Source organism: Siphateles boraxobius, unplaced genomic scaffold (genome assembly GCF_051911475.1).
Source record: "Siphateles boraxobius isolate OS27281-9 unplaced genomic scaffold, OSU_SipBor_1 13, whole genome shotgun sequence".
Taxonomy (NCBI): domain Eukaryota; kingdom Metazoa; phylum Chordata; class Actinopteri; order Cypriniformes; family Leuciscidae; genus Siphateles; species Siphateles boraxobius.
The window spans coordinates 29,783,841-29,796,913 of record NW_027508733.1 but is presented as its reverse complement, the minus strand read 5'-3'; the positions used below and the strand labels follow the sequence as shown (position 1 = coordinate 29,796,913).

Below are 13,073 nucleotides of genomic sequence, written 5' to 3'. Positions count from 1 at the left end.
ACTTCTTACACCAGATTGTAAATATTAAAACATTGCCTTCATTTAGTATGCTGTTCTAATATGTACTTACATCCAATAGATACCTCTGTGTGCATGCAGAACGGTGCCTGTAAGGGTGTGCTGACCTGTGTCGGTGCATGAGTTTAATACTCTCAGGGCTCATGGGACTGTGGGTGGCGAGGATGCCCCTCGGGGTGCTCGCCCCTGAGCAGGCCGGGTTCAGCTTATCCAGACCGGGCAGACCCTGCAGGGCCACATAGAAACACTACTCTGAATACACACACTGTCTGCATTAATGCCAACACAAATTTAATATTACACACCAGCTCATCTTACAAAAAAAAAATCAGAGTTTGATACTGAATCTACGCAAAGAATGAAGTGAGAAAAGCAAAATGTATTTAAAGACCCCATGAAATCTAAAAGCACAGTTTTCTTTCCTCCATTGGCATTTCCTATTTAAACAAGAGGTCCAACTTTATATTAAGTGGCTTTAAGCTATGTACTAATTGTGTTCATGTTGTATTGCAAAACACTTTTGCTGCTATTGAGGTGTGATTCGGGTAAGGTTAGGGTCAGGTGTGGTGGAATGGGTCGGTTTAAGGGTGGGTTGGGGTCAACTGTGTAATTACAGCTGTAATTACATGCTGGTATTTTTAAAATATAAGTACAATGTAAAAACATGCATGTACACAATAAGTCCATAGTAGATAGTACTTAAAGCCACTTAATATAAAGTGGGACCAAACAAGAAGTTTGGGGTGAAACTTTGGGGCTCTTTCATTACTGGACATAACCAGTAATTAGTTGCAATTAACATATTGTCATTCTATAGAGCATTTGATTGGACAAATATTTGGACACGCCCATGAGTGCATGATGAGTCATCAATGATTTTGGCTTGTTAAAAAAAAAAGTTGTAACTTCTAGGAGTAAAATAGCAAATAAATGACTGTTCCTGAAACTAACCAACATGGGATTGAAGCCGCAAACTTGCTTTTTTATTTTCTTAATTATAATAAAATCTAATAATATTAATTGAAATTTATTTATCGTGGCAACATTCAAATTTTGTTGACACATCTGTCATTTCACAAGAAGCAGATGTGAGGTCTCACATGACAGAGGCTGCTCCTCATCATCTGGAACTGGTCGATCAGCTTCTTGTGCAGGGGACGCATTTCCGGGTGCACCAGTTTCTCGTGGACGGCCAGACCCACGCCGAGGATGTGTACCTATGGGGTTTATAAATAAGGTGGATTATTTGACCTTTCAAAATTATTTTTTACGTTGTTAAAATGAAGAAGTTTCAGATGCGTTCACCTGTTCTTGCATCAGATCCTTGAGTTGGGTGATCTTCTCTGTATCCTCTGGGTGACTGCTAATGTACTCTTTATCGAAGAATGCCTGGGCGACAAGAAGCATAAAAACATTTGACAACTTATAATGACACTATTCTTTTAGATGAAGGCTGAACGTCTGATGTTCATTTATTCGAGCAACAAAAAGATCATCAATGTAATAGAAATGTGAAGAAAGCAGTGCAGCTAGTGTGAGGTTTCTATTCAACCTCTGAATGTTAAATCTGGTCGGGTTTGCACCACTCACTTCCTGGTATCTGGCGATCCCCCCGTTGACAGCTGCATCGATCACCCCATTCAGGCACATGCTGAGCAGGTTAATGTTTCCGTGGAGCTGCTTGTGCTGGTACTGACTGATCAGGGTGCGCAGCTCCTGGTTCTTGTTCTCCACCACGTAAATGGCGTTCTCCAGTGGACTAACTTCAACCTAGAGGACATGACGTACATACGGTAAACACAGGTGCTCTGAATTTATACTCCAAATCCATTTTAGCATTATTATTATAATCTTGAGTTTAGTGTTTGGGTAGTATAATTTTTTTTTTTTTATATAATATTAACAATTAAATATATTTAATTATTAATGTAAAATCATATTTAAAAAAAAAAACATTTTCTTTAAAGTCAAATGTTTAAGTTTGAATTGATTTTAGTGTTTGGATTGTTTAAATGTAAATTACAGATTATTTATTTATTTATTTTTGCAAAATTATATTAAAAATTTCATGAAAGCCACTTTTTAATATTTGTTTTAATTTAAAATTTGAAAGATATATTTTTAATTGTAATATGATTTTCAGTGTTTAAGCAGTATAAATTAGATATATTTTTTATTTAAACAATTAATTATTCATGCAAAATCATATTAAAAACATTAAATATGTACATCCATGACTTCATGCAAGTAAAAAAAAAACGTAAATAAAAAATGTTTAAGTTTAAAATGATTTTAGTGTTTGGATAGTTTAAATGTAAATCGCACCTTTTTTTATTTAATCGTTTTTTGCAAAATTATATAAAAAATTATAAAATATGTAAATTCTTGACTTCCTGAAAGTTACATTTATGGATTTTTTTTAAAATTATTGACTGGGTAAGAAATGTATTTATTTAAGTAAATTCAATTTCCAATTTAAATGGAAAATATTACCACTACTAATAATGAAACACTTTTTGAACTGGTTTATGGACAAAATCTTGGCTGTTCAACCAAATTATGATATTTTTTTATGTTAATTTATTTTCCCCTTTATTTATACAGTACGGAGAGCTGACAGGAAGAGAAGTGGGATCGGAAAGATCCAGAAGCCTGGACTCGAACTTCGGTCAAAGCACAACCGTTCACAAGAGGCTATCAGATTCAAACTAATTATGAAAATTTGAATAAATAAAATTTAACTTTAAACACAGTAAAATTAGGTACTGGTAAGTGTACCAATGAACACTTAAAGACACAAAGACACTTGATAAATCGTTGACCGGACAGCTATGAGATTTAATAAGCAAACCAAAATGGTGGCCTCATTATATTGATGAGTTGGTGGTTTGGTGAGTCACCCACCAGCTCGCGCTTGTCCACTTCAAACCAGCGGGAGATCCCGGGCAGAGGGTGTGTGAGGATGAGCGTGGTCCGCTCAATCCAGAGACTCTGAAAAAACACAGATATGATGCAACTTCAGCCAACGTCTGGTCTTAAATCCATTACCCACTAGTGTTTCCTAGAGAAGAAATTTCAATTCACCTTAAATTCATTCTCCCTGTCTTTTGGCCCCTTATGGAAGGGCCGGTCGTAACGGAATCGGCGGACATTATTGACTCTGTAGAAACTTTTGATGCGATCAGGCACGCGGTCCATCTGTAGCACATCGATGTTTTCTGGAACTGGATTCACGGCGTAGATCTGTAGGTCTATGGAACTTTACATGAAGGAAAAAACAGCTACTATATTTTGAACAAGCATATTAAAAGGATAGATAACCCTAAAAATGAATGGCGTTACAATTTAATGTCATTTCTAAACTTTTTTTTTTTTTTTTTCTGTACAAAACGAAAGAAGATACTATGTGGAGTTTCCAAGCTGCTCTTTTACTTACAAGTCATATAGACTTTCAAACAACAAAATCTATGGTGGGTAAGCGAGGGAGTGAGTGAGTGAAATGAGTGAAAGAAAAGAATGAGTGAGTAAGCGAGTGAGTAAGTGAGTGAATAAGTGAAATTAGTATGCGAGTGAGTAAGTTAGTGAATAATTGAAATTAGTAAAAAAAATGAGTGAAGGAGTGAGTAAAATGATTGAGTAAGTGAGTGAAATGAGTGGGAGTGAGTAAAATGAGTGAAGGAGTGAGTAAAATGATTGAGTAAGTGAGTGAAATGAGTGGGAGTGAGTAAAATGAGTGGAGGAGTGAGTAAAATGAGTGAAGGACTGAGTAAAATGATTGAGTAAGTGAATGAAATGAGTGGGAGTGAGTAAAATGATTGAGTAAGTGAGTGAAATGAGTGAAGGACTGAGTAAAATGATTGAGTAAGTGAGTGAAATGAGTGGGAGTGAGTAAAATGATTAAGTGAGTGAAATGAGTGGGAGTGAGTAAAATGATTGAGTAAGTGAGTGAAATGAGTGAAGGACTGAGTAAAATGATTGAGTAAGTGAGTGAAATGAGTGGGAGTGAGTCAAATGATTGAGTAAGTGAGTCAAATGAGTGGGAGTGAGTAAAATGATTGAGTAAGTGAGTGAAATGAGTGGGAGTGAGTAAAATGATTGAGTAAGTGAGTGAAATGAGTGGGAGTGAGTAAAATGATTAAGTGAGTGAAATGAGTGGGAGTGAGTAAAATGATTGAGTAAGTGAGCGAAATGAGTGAAGGACTGAGTAAAATGATTGAGTAAGTGAGCGAAATGAGTGGGAGTGAGTAAAATGATTGAGTAAGTGAGTGAAATGAGTGGGAGTGAGTAAAATGATTAAGTGAGTGAAATGAGTGAAGGACTGAGTAAAATGATTGAGTAAGTGAGTGAAATGAGTGGGAGTGAGTAAAATGATTGAGTAAGTGAGTGAAATGAGTGGGAGTGAGTAAAATGATTAAGTGAGTGAGTGAAATGAGTGGGAGTGAGTAAAATGATTGAGTAAGTCAGTGAAATGAGTGGGAGTGAGTCAAATGATTAAGTGAGTGAAATGAGTGGGAGTGAGTTAAATGATTGAGTAAGTGAGTGAAATGAGTGAAGGACTGAGTAAAATGATTGAGTAAGTGAGTGAAATGAGTGGGAGTGAGTCAAATGATTGAGTAAGTGAGTCAAATGAGTGGGAGTGAGTAAAATGATTGAGTAAGTGAGTGAAATGAGTGGGAGTGAGTAAAATGATTAAGTGAGTGAAATGAGTGGGAGTGAGTAAAATGATTGAGTAAGTGAGTGAAATGAGTGAAGGACTGAGTAAAATGATTGAGTAAGTGAGTGAAATGAGTGGGAGTGAGTAAAATGATTGAGTAAGTGAGTGAAATGAGTGAAGGACTGAGTAAAATGATTGAGTAAGTGAGTGAAATGAGTGGGAGTGAGTAAAATGAGTGAAGGAGTGAGTAAAATGATTGAGTAAGTGAGTGAAATGAGTGGGAGTGAGTAAAATGAGTGGAGGAGTGAGTAAAATGAGTGAAGGACTGAGTAAAATGATTGAGTAAGTGAATGAAATGAGTGGGAGTGAGTAAAATGATTGAGTAAGTGAGTGAAATGAGTGAAGGACTGAGTAAAATGATTGAGTAAGTGAGTGAAATGAGTGGGAGTGAGTAAAATGATTAAGTGAGTGAAATGAGTGGGAGTGAGTAAAATGATTGAGTAAGTGAGTGAAATGAGTGAAGGACTGAGTAAAATGATTGAGTAAGTGAGTGAAATGAGTGGGAGTGAGTCAAATGATTGAGTAAGTGAGTCAAATGAGTGGGAGTGAGTAAAATGATTGAGTAAGTGAGTGAAATGAGTGGGAGTGAGTAAAATGATTGAGTAAGTGAGTGAAATGAGTGGGAGTGAGTAAAATGATTAAGTGAGTGAAATGAGTGGGAGTGAGTAAAATGATTGAGTAAGTGAGCGAAATGAGTGAAGGACTGAGTAAAATGATTGAGTAAGTGAGCGAAATGAGTGGGAGTGAGTAAAATGATTGAGTAAGTGAGTGAAATGAGTGGGAGTGAGTAAAATGATTAAGTGAGTGAAATGAGTGAAGGACTGAGTAAAATGATTGAGTAAGTGAGTGAAATGAGTGGGAGTGAGTAAAATGATTGAGTAAGTGAGTGAAATGAGTGGGAGTGAGTAAAATGATTGAGTAAGTGAGTGAAATGAGTGGGAGTGAGTAAAATGATTAAGTGAGTGAAATGAGTGAAGGACTGAGTAAAATGATTGAGTAAGTGAGTGAAATGAGTGGGAGTGAGTAAAATGATTGAGTAAGTGAGTGAAATGAGTGGGAGTGAGTAAAATGATTAAGTGAGTGAGTGAAATGAGTGGGAGTGAGTAAAATGATTGAGTAAGTCAGTGAAATGAGTGGGAGTGAGTCAAATGATTAAGTGAGTGAAATGAGTGGGAGTGAGTTAAATGATTGAGTAAGTGAGTGAAATGAGTGAAGGACTGAGTAAAATGATTGAGTAAGTGAGTGAAATGAGTGGGAGTGAGTCAAATGATTGAGTAAGTGAGTCAAATGAGTGGGAGTGAGTAAAATGATTGAGTAAGTGAGTGAAATGAGTGGGAGTGAGTAAAATGATTAAGTGAGTGAAATGAGTGGGAGTGAGTAAAATGATTGAGTAAGTGAGTGAAATGAGTGAAGGACTGAGTAAAATGATTGAGTAAGTGAGTGAAATGAGTGGGAGTGAGTAAAATGATTGAGTAAGTGAGTGAAATGAGTGAAGGACTGAGTAAAATGATTGAGTAAGTGAGTGAAATGAGTGAGTGAGTTAGTGAGTGAAATAAATGTGATTGAGTAAAGCGAGTGAATGAAATGAGTGAGGCGAGTGAGTGAGTAAAATGAGTGAGCAAGTGAGATAGTGAGTTAGTGAGTGAGTGAGGGAATGAGTAAACAAGTGAGTGAGTTAGTGAGTGAGTGAGTGAGTGTATGAGTGCGTGAATGAGTAAGCGAGTTAGTGAGTGAGTGAAATGAAATGATTGAGTCAGTGTATGAGTAACTGAGTGAGTGAATAAATGAATGAATAAATGAATGAATGAACACATGAATGAATACTGTTGTGGAACATTTTTTTATATGAAAAAAACCTGATTTTTAAATCTGTGGAACAAGTTGAGTAAATGACAACAATTTTCTTTTTTGGGTGAGCATTTTTCTTATGTATACAAAATATTTAGTGCAAAATCAATAAAACCAAAACTAAAATATCAAGGTTGGCTGTACGTTTTTTTTTTTACAAGTAAATCCGCTATGAAATATATGCCTCAAACAACCCTTTATCTTACTTTTGTTGTACACCAATAGAAATATTATAAATAATAGTTTCTTTCGTATTGTTAAATGACATGAAAATTTTACGGAGCCCCTAAAGGGACGTGGCGGTGAAAAAAAATTAGGATGGGAGAATTTTTTTTTTTTAATCTTTTGCGTTCCCTCACTAAACTCTTGCATTCCCCCGAGAAACTTTGCGTTCCCTCGCAAAAGTTTTGCGTTCCCTCACTAAACTCTTGCATTCCCCCGAGAAACTTTGCGTTCCCTCGCAAAAGTTTTGCGTTCCCTCTCAAAGTTATTTGCGTACCCACGCAAACCCTGTTGTGAGCTCGGACAGACACTTCCTGTTTAATGTTCCGCTGGCAGTGCTTCAGAGATCCGTACGTTAATGGAGCGTTTCATAGTGTTTGAACTTGGACTCAAATATAAAGAAATGCGGTCAGTGCTTAACTCAAGGAACTTCCCGGATCAATATTCTTGAGCTAAACGTTGTTAAAACACAAACGACACCTATTTACAATCACAGTAACCTAGACAACGAGCTACAACCCAATTTTCCTCAAAACAAGCTTTATAATATAGGCTAAATGGATCTTTACATTCAGGCGGCTGAGAGACAAGTCAAGGGACCATCTGCAAAGTGCAATATAACCCAACAAACGACTACAGCATCAACTCATATTCAAAAATACAAAAATAGTCATTAACTTCAATGTTACAAACTGTAGTGCCACCCAATTCAGCTTACACATCAATGGTGACCCACTGGTCATACTACACTGCTTTTGCACATTTTATATTATGAAAAATATTCAATAACTCCACTGTAACACACCAAATTTAGTTCACACATCAATGCTCTAATATTGGTTATACAACACTTTGTCTTCCAAATGCATAACTGTAAATGTAACTCTTTTATCCAAAGGTATACATTTACATTCTTATGAGTTCTTGCTCTTCCCTGGGAATCGAACCTATGACCTTGGCATTGCATGCACCAACGCTCTACTGTTTGAGCTACAGGAAAGCTAGTATGGGAAGTAATTGCACATAAAAAATAAGTAGGCCTATTATTTACACAAAATTACATTGGTACTGTGCACAGCAAGTTACAATCATAGCTTATGCATTATATTTGCTTACTGAATTTCGATGGCATTACACATAACAGTGTGAAGTTATTGATTTTATTTCATAAAAAAATCATAACAACTATGCTTTTTTTTAATCAAACCAAGTATTGTAGTATAACCAGCAGGAGAGTGGTGATGTGTGAACTGAATTTGGCCACAATGTCATAGTGAAGCTATAGAATATGTTTAATAATATAAAATGTGCAGATGGGTTTGGGATTTGAACTTTGCAGACGGCCCCTTATTTGGACTTGTCTCTCAATCGGCTGTTTAGAGATAAATTTATATTATGAGGAGAATTAGCTCGTTGTCTAGGTTACTGTGATTGTAAATAGGTGTTGTTTGTGTTTTAACAACGTTTAGCTCAAGAATATTGATCTGGGAAGTTCGTATAGCCTATTTGAATATTGCCAGCATTTCTTTATATTTGAGTCCAAGTTCAAACACTATGAAACGCTCCATTAACGTACGGATCTCTGAAGCACTGCCAGCGGAACATTAAACAGGAAGTGTCTGTCCGAGCTCACAACAGGGTTTGCGTGGAACGCAAATACCTTTGCGAGGGAACGCAAAAGTTTTGCGAGGGAACGCAAAAGATAAAAAAAAAAAAAAAATTCTCCCATCCTATTTTTTTTTTAACCACCACGTCCCTTTAGGGGCTCCGTAAAATTCACTCACCCTGACATGAAACGCAAAAAAAAAAGCAATTTCCCCTTAAAGCGGGGATTTTTCCTTAAAAAAAAATAAAAGAAGTCCCCAAACCCATCTAATGGTGTTATCAGGCTGAAGGATACACTGAGCATCACCCTGTAAAATGCCCTCATCTGGTTGATTAGGATGCTGCATGGCGATGGCTTGTGGAAATTCTCCCAGCATTCTTTGCTGAAAGGCTTCAAGCCTCTCGTAGTCATGTCCCCGACAAACAAACTCCTTATTCTGTGTGCAGAGAAAAACATCTAGAAGTAATTATATTTATAAATAAATACTATGTAATTCATTGTTTCATTTGTTATTTATTTGATATATTTTTAATTGAAAATCAATCCCTTAATCCTTACAATTATGACAAACAAACAGAGTGTGTAAATATTGCAATAGCTCACCCTGAGGAAGAAGGGAAATTTCCGACCGTAAAATCCCACCCTGAAGAACTCCGGCTCTAGTCGCTGCTGCTCCATGATGTTGTCATAATACGCCGCCTCCATTTTCTGTATGGAAAGAAAGAGCTAAATATTCACACAGCACTGCCCTCATTCTGAGCATAATACATAACAGTACATTAATAGCTACGCGGTCCACTCAAAGTGCTGTTATATAATCTCTATTCATATATTCACGTTTTAAAAAAAAAGAACATCAAAAAGCACTGACCCGTATCCAGCTGAGACTCTGATAATCGTACAGGGACTCGTACTGGAAGGCTAGTTCTCGGCACAGCGGGATGCCAAACTCCCAACACTGGGAAGAGATCAAGGGCAGGACAGCAGGTTTGATGTGCAATTTAAAACTAGCCTTTCTATACAAGCTGAACTCTGGTATGGCACGTTTTAGTTATGTTTATAGAAAGAAACGCTGCATCACATCTAGTTGGCACCTTGTTTATTGTCAATATGCAAATTAATGCAAGAAAGGTGACCAATCGCCATTCAGTATACAATGATTAAAATTGTAAATGTTGAAAAGGTTAAAGTCACCATGAAAGGAAAATTCACCAATTCATTTGTGCATTCAACCTTGTAATGTTTAATCGAAATTTCATAACTGAACCTTCCAGTGAAAACGGACTTCTCTCTGGTGACGTTTGCAGGATTTCTTCAATCATTTAGTTTGTTTAAACCTCTCATGTTCATCCGCCTGCTTTTAAGAGCCACACCCATATGTCAACATCCAATCAACAACCGATGCATAGAACAAAGTCTCCGCACTACTTTTTTCTCTTTTACAATAATCCGTTATATTCGGATGTACATCACAATACGAAGATTGTTTCAACGCAGCATTATCAAACTTCTAAACCTTATGATGAAAAACAATGGGGTCTAATGTTGTTTTTTGGACCCCATTGACTTTAATTATAAGCTTTGAAAGTTTGAAAAAAATCCATTGACTTGTTAAAGTTGCGATGAAATGGAAGTAGCGACACATTGCGTGCGACAACTTGACGCTGTCTGCACCAAATCCACATGTACTTATGCGGGAAGTAGCGCAAGCGCACGGAGTACGTCAGAGATATAACGCGCTATTCGTTTAAAGTTGGTGAATTATTGTGTTTCATCAATTGTACACAGTATCACGGATTACAATGGGTTCTATTTGCTTTTGTCACGTTGTGCCACTTGTAGTCTTTACGTTAAATTCTTATGAATTAACTGGCCATTTGCCTCAATAAAATTATAAGCCATTTCTGCCTTAGCAACAGTTTGCATCCACCATTTTCTCAGACGATCTTTTGCTCTTTTCTAATGTAAGTCTAGGGAGGATCATTGTGTTTGGACATCTTCAGATCAAATTTTATAGAAATTACTCCAAAAAATGGTGAAAAGTTGATTCCGGGACACAAAGTGGTATCTGTAAATACCTTTCCCTTGTTGAAGTAGTGGATGACCTTACGACAGAGACCCTCTTTGCGATGCCATTCGCTCTGCGCAGGATAGTGCAGGAACTCTCGGAGGGGTCGTTCCTCCCAGTGGAGAAGCTCCCAGTACAGCAGGAGCGTGAACGCCGCCTCTGTGGGACACAACAGTAGATGTGGATCAAATACTCTTGTGGAATACACTTCCTTTTAGCTCAACTGGTAGAGCATGGTGTTAGAAATGCCAAGGTCATGGGTTCGATTCTCAGGAATCACACATAGTGATCAAAAAATTGTATTCCACTGCCCTGTGTTTTATGTTTTTAAATGCAAAAACGCATTATGTGTGATGTGGCCTATGCGGTTTTTGAATGTGAAGTAACTGAATAACGTCTCACCTGTGTAGTTTTCGGCCTGCAGGTGCATGTCGCACAGCTTGTGAATGTATCGGATGTACATTTCCTCCTTATTAATCTCTGACTTGTAGAAATTCTACAAAATGACATCATACGATCATCAGCTTACCTTTGCTTGACTGCAAAAAAGCCAAATAGCAGATATTATGTTCACACAGGATCGAATGAAGGGCAAGTCTCACCAGCAGGTTGACAGTGCAACCGATCTTCTTGTTTTCTGTCTCATCACCTTTCATGCAATCTCTGCCGACACAGAAACAGGAAGTCTTATTAGATATGCCACGCCCAATGACAATCCAATCTGATTGGCTGGTTTCTACATCATTTCTGGAGAGACTTCTACTTTAACATTGTTCCCTGGTTACATCCGATTTATTAACTGTTAAATGCTGTACAACAGTGAGCTGCGGCTGAACACTTTACATGTCCGTCAAATGCCACTTCCTGTGTAAGAGAGCAGCAATTGGTCACTAGATGGGAGTTTTACCTGTAGTCCAGCAGTCTTTCCATGAGGCGCGTGACAGACGTGACGAAGGAGATGCCCGTCTCTCGCCACGTCTCCTGCTCGATCTTCTCCAGCAGACTAGACATAAACGGCACACATATACATCATTTTTTAAGGGCACTTCATGGGCTGAAGGTAAAAAAGGGGCTTGTAATGGAAGATCCTTTTTAGTGGCATCTGATTGGTTGAACAGGGTTAGTTTCCTCTTACCTGGGGTATGGCCCAAACAGTTGAGTTCTAATAATCCCGCAGCACAAGGCAAATCAGAGACACTCAGGTTATGACAAGAGCACTCAAACGGCCAGATGTGTAGCTAGCTGTGTGTGTCAGTGGAGAAGGTGTGTGTGTGTGTGCACTTACAGCAAACTGAAGAGTTCTCTGTAATTCTCGTCTCCTTTGCCTTCAGACACCAGACTGTCCAGTTTGTCTATCAGTTCTGCCTCAACCTGAACAAACATGAACTGAATTATGATCCGATAATGAACAGATGAATCGAGTTTCTTTTTTTTTTTTACTTGGTATTATATAATTGTACATACACACACTTTTCAATTTGGGTAGCACCAAATTAGGTAAAATAATTATTATTTTTATAATTCATTATTAATGTTAGTTATGTTTTTCCCCCTGAAAATTGAATTGTTTTGTCATTTGTTGTCACCCAAATTGCCAAAAAATATTAGAGTGTATGCTGATAGGTCCATCTATGGGTGACATATCACATATTGATTATGATAAAATTATATTTTTCATTACATTTAAAATATATTAATATATACGGTATAAATTAATATTATATTCTATTAAACGTGTCTTTATGGTAATATGTTTTTTATTTCAAATTGACATTATTTCTCAAGAATAGCTTGAATATACAATAATTTTGCATTAGCTTATTCATTCAATTTATTCATTTATTGTTCATCCATTGTAACGGACATCATGAATAAATAAAATATGATAATAAACCTTGATCTATTTATTAATTATGGTTCAATTTAGAGTAAAAAATGAACCATATTGTATGTGTTTGTTTCACTGGACTCTTGGAAGTAAGACGAACTGAAAAAAAAAAGCCAAGAAAAGACAGAAAAGCAGATGCAGGTATAATGGACCTGTTTGAAGTTGCCGTTCTTTCTCTGTTCCCAGTCCATCATATCGTGGAAGATGGGGATCATTATATTTCGGACTTCATTTTGAGGTACGAGCGTCACACCCAAAAACGGGCCGATCATTCCAGGTATGAAGTGGATCTTATTCTCACCTGCAGCCAAACCAAGCAAACCCACAACCGGGATTATTCATTCAAAAAATAATGTTGGATTTACATGTAACGGGTGTTTGATGAGTGAATGCTGAAATTAATTGTTTATTCTACTCTTTATTCTGCACTTTTTGTTGTCAAATGTTGTTATCTGTCTATCTTCGTAAAAGAGACTTGTTCTCAAAGAATTTCCCCGGTTAAATAAGGGTTAAATAAAAAAATTAAAAAAAATCTATAAAAAATGGTGGACCTTTATTGTTGAAGCTTGAAACTGTATGGGACAAAGATGACGAGCTTAAAGGGTTAGTTCACCCAAAAATGAAAATTATGTAATTAAGGACTCACCCTCATGTCGTTCCAAGCCCGTAAGACCTCCGTTCATCTTCAGAACACAGTTTAAGATATTTT

At 37.0% G+C, this 13,073-nt stretch overlaps 1 protein-coding gene across 20 annotated transcripts in view; it reads right to left on the bottom strand.

Moving 5' to 3' along the window:
• Window positions 1-13,073, bottom strand: part of dock3 (dedicator of cytokinesis 3) — a 205,597-nt gene that overhangs the window by 13,514 nt on the left and 179,010 nt on the right. For 9 of the 20 annotated variants that reach the window (XR_013203394.1, XM_077226928.1, XM_077226935.1 and 6 more), the window contains 16 exons: window positions 12,517-12,665; window positions 11,762-11,847; window positions 11,612-11,638; window positions 11,384-11,479; window positions 11,079-11,139; window positions 10,879-10,972; window positions 10,487-10,635; window positions 9,280-9,366; window positions 9,012-9,116; window positions 8,703-8,844; window positions 3,103-3,269; window positions 2,923-3,009; window positions 1,609-1,788; window positions 1,324-1,407; window positions 1,119-1,235; window positions 126-265 (listed from right to left, as the gene is read on the bottom strand). Coding sequence is in view for 17 of the 20 variants with exons in the window: in XM_077226928.1 (XP_077083043.1) it covers window positions 126-265; window positions 1,119-1,235; window positions 1,324-1,407; window positions 1,609-1,788; window positions 2,923-3,009; window positions 3,103-3,269; window positions 8,703-8,844; window positions 9,012-9,116; window positions 9,280-9,366; window positions 10,487-10,635; window positions 10,879-10,972; window positions 11,079-11,139; window positions 11,384-11,479; window positions 11,612-11,638; window positions 11,762-11,847; window positions 12,517-12,665 (1,771 nt within the window). In the remaining 3 variants the exon portion in view is untranslated. The remainder of the gene's footprint in view (window positions 1-125; window positions 266-1,118; window positions 1,236-1,323; window positions 1,408-1,608; window positions 1,789-2,922; window positions 3,010-3,102; window positions 3,270-8,702; window positions 8,845-9,011; window positions 9,117-9,279; window positions 9,367-10,486; window positions 10,636-10,878; window positions 10,973-11,078; window positions 11,140-11,383; window positions 11,480-11,611; window positions 11,639-11,761; window positions 11,848-12,516; window positions 12,666-13,073) is intronic. The other 11 variants (XR_013203395.1, XR_013203396.1, XM_077226941.1 and 8 more) reach the window with 3 other exon arrangements.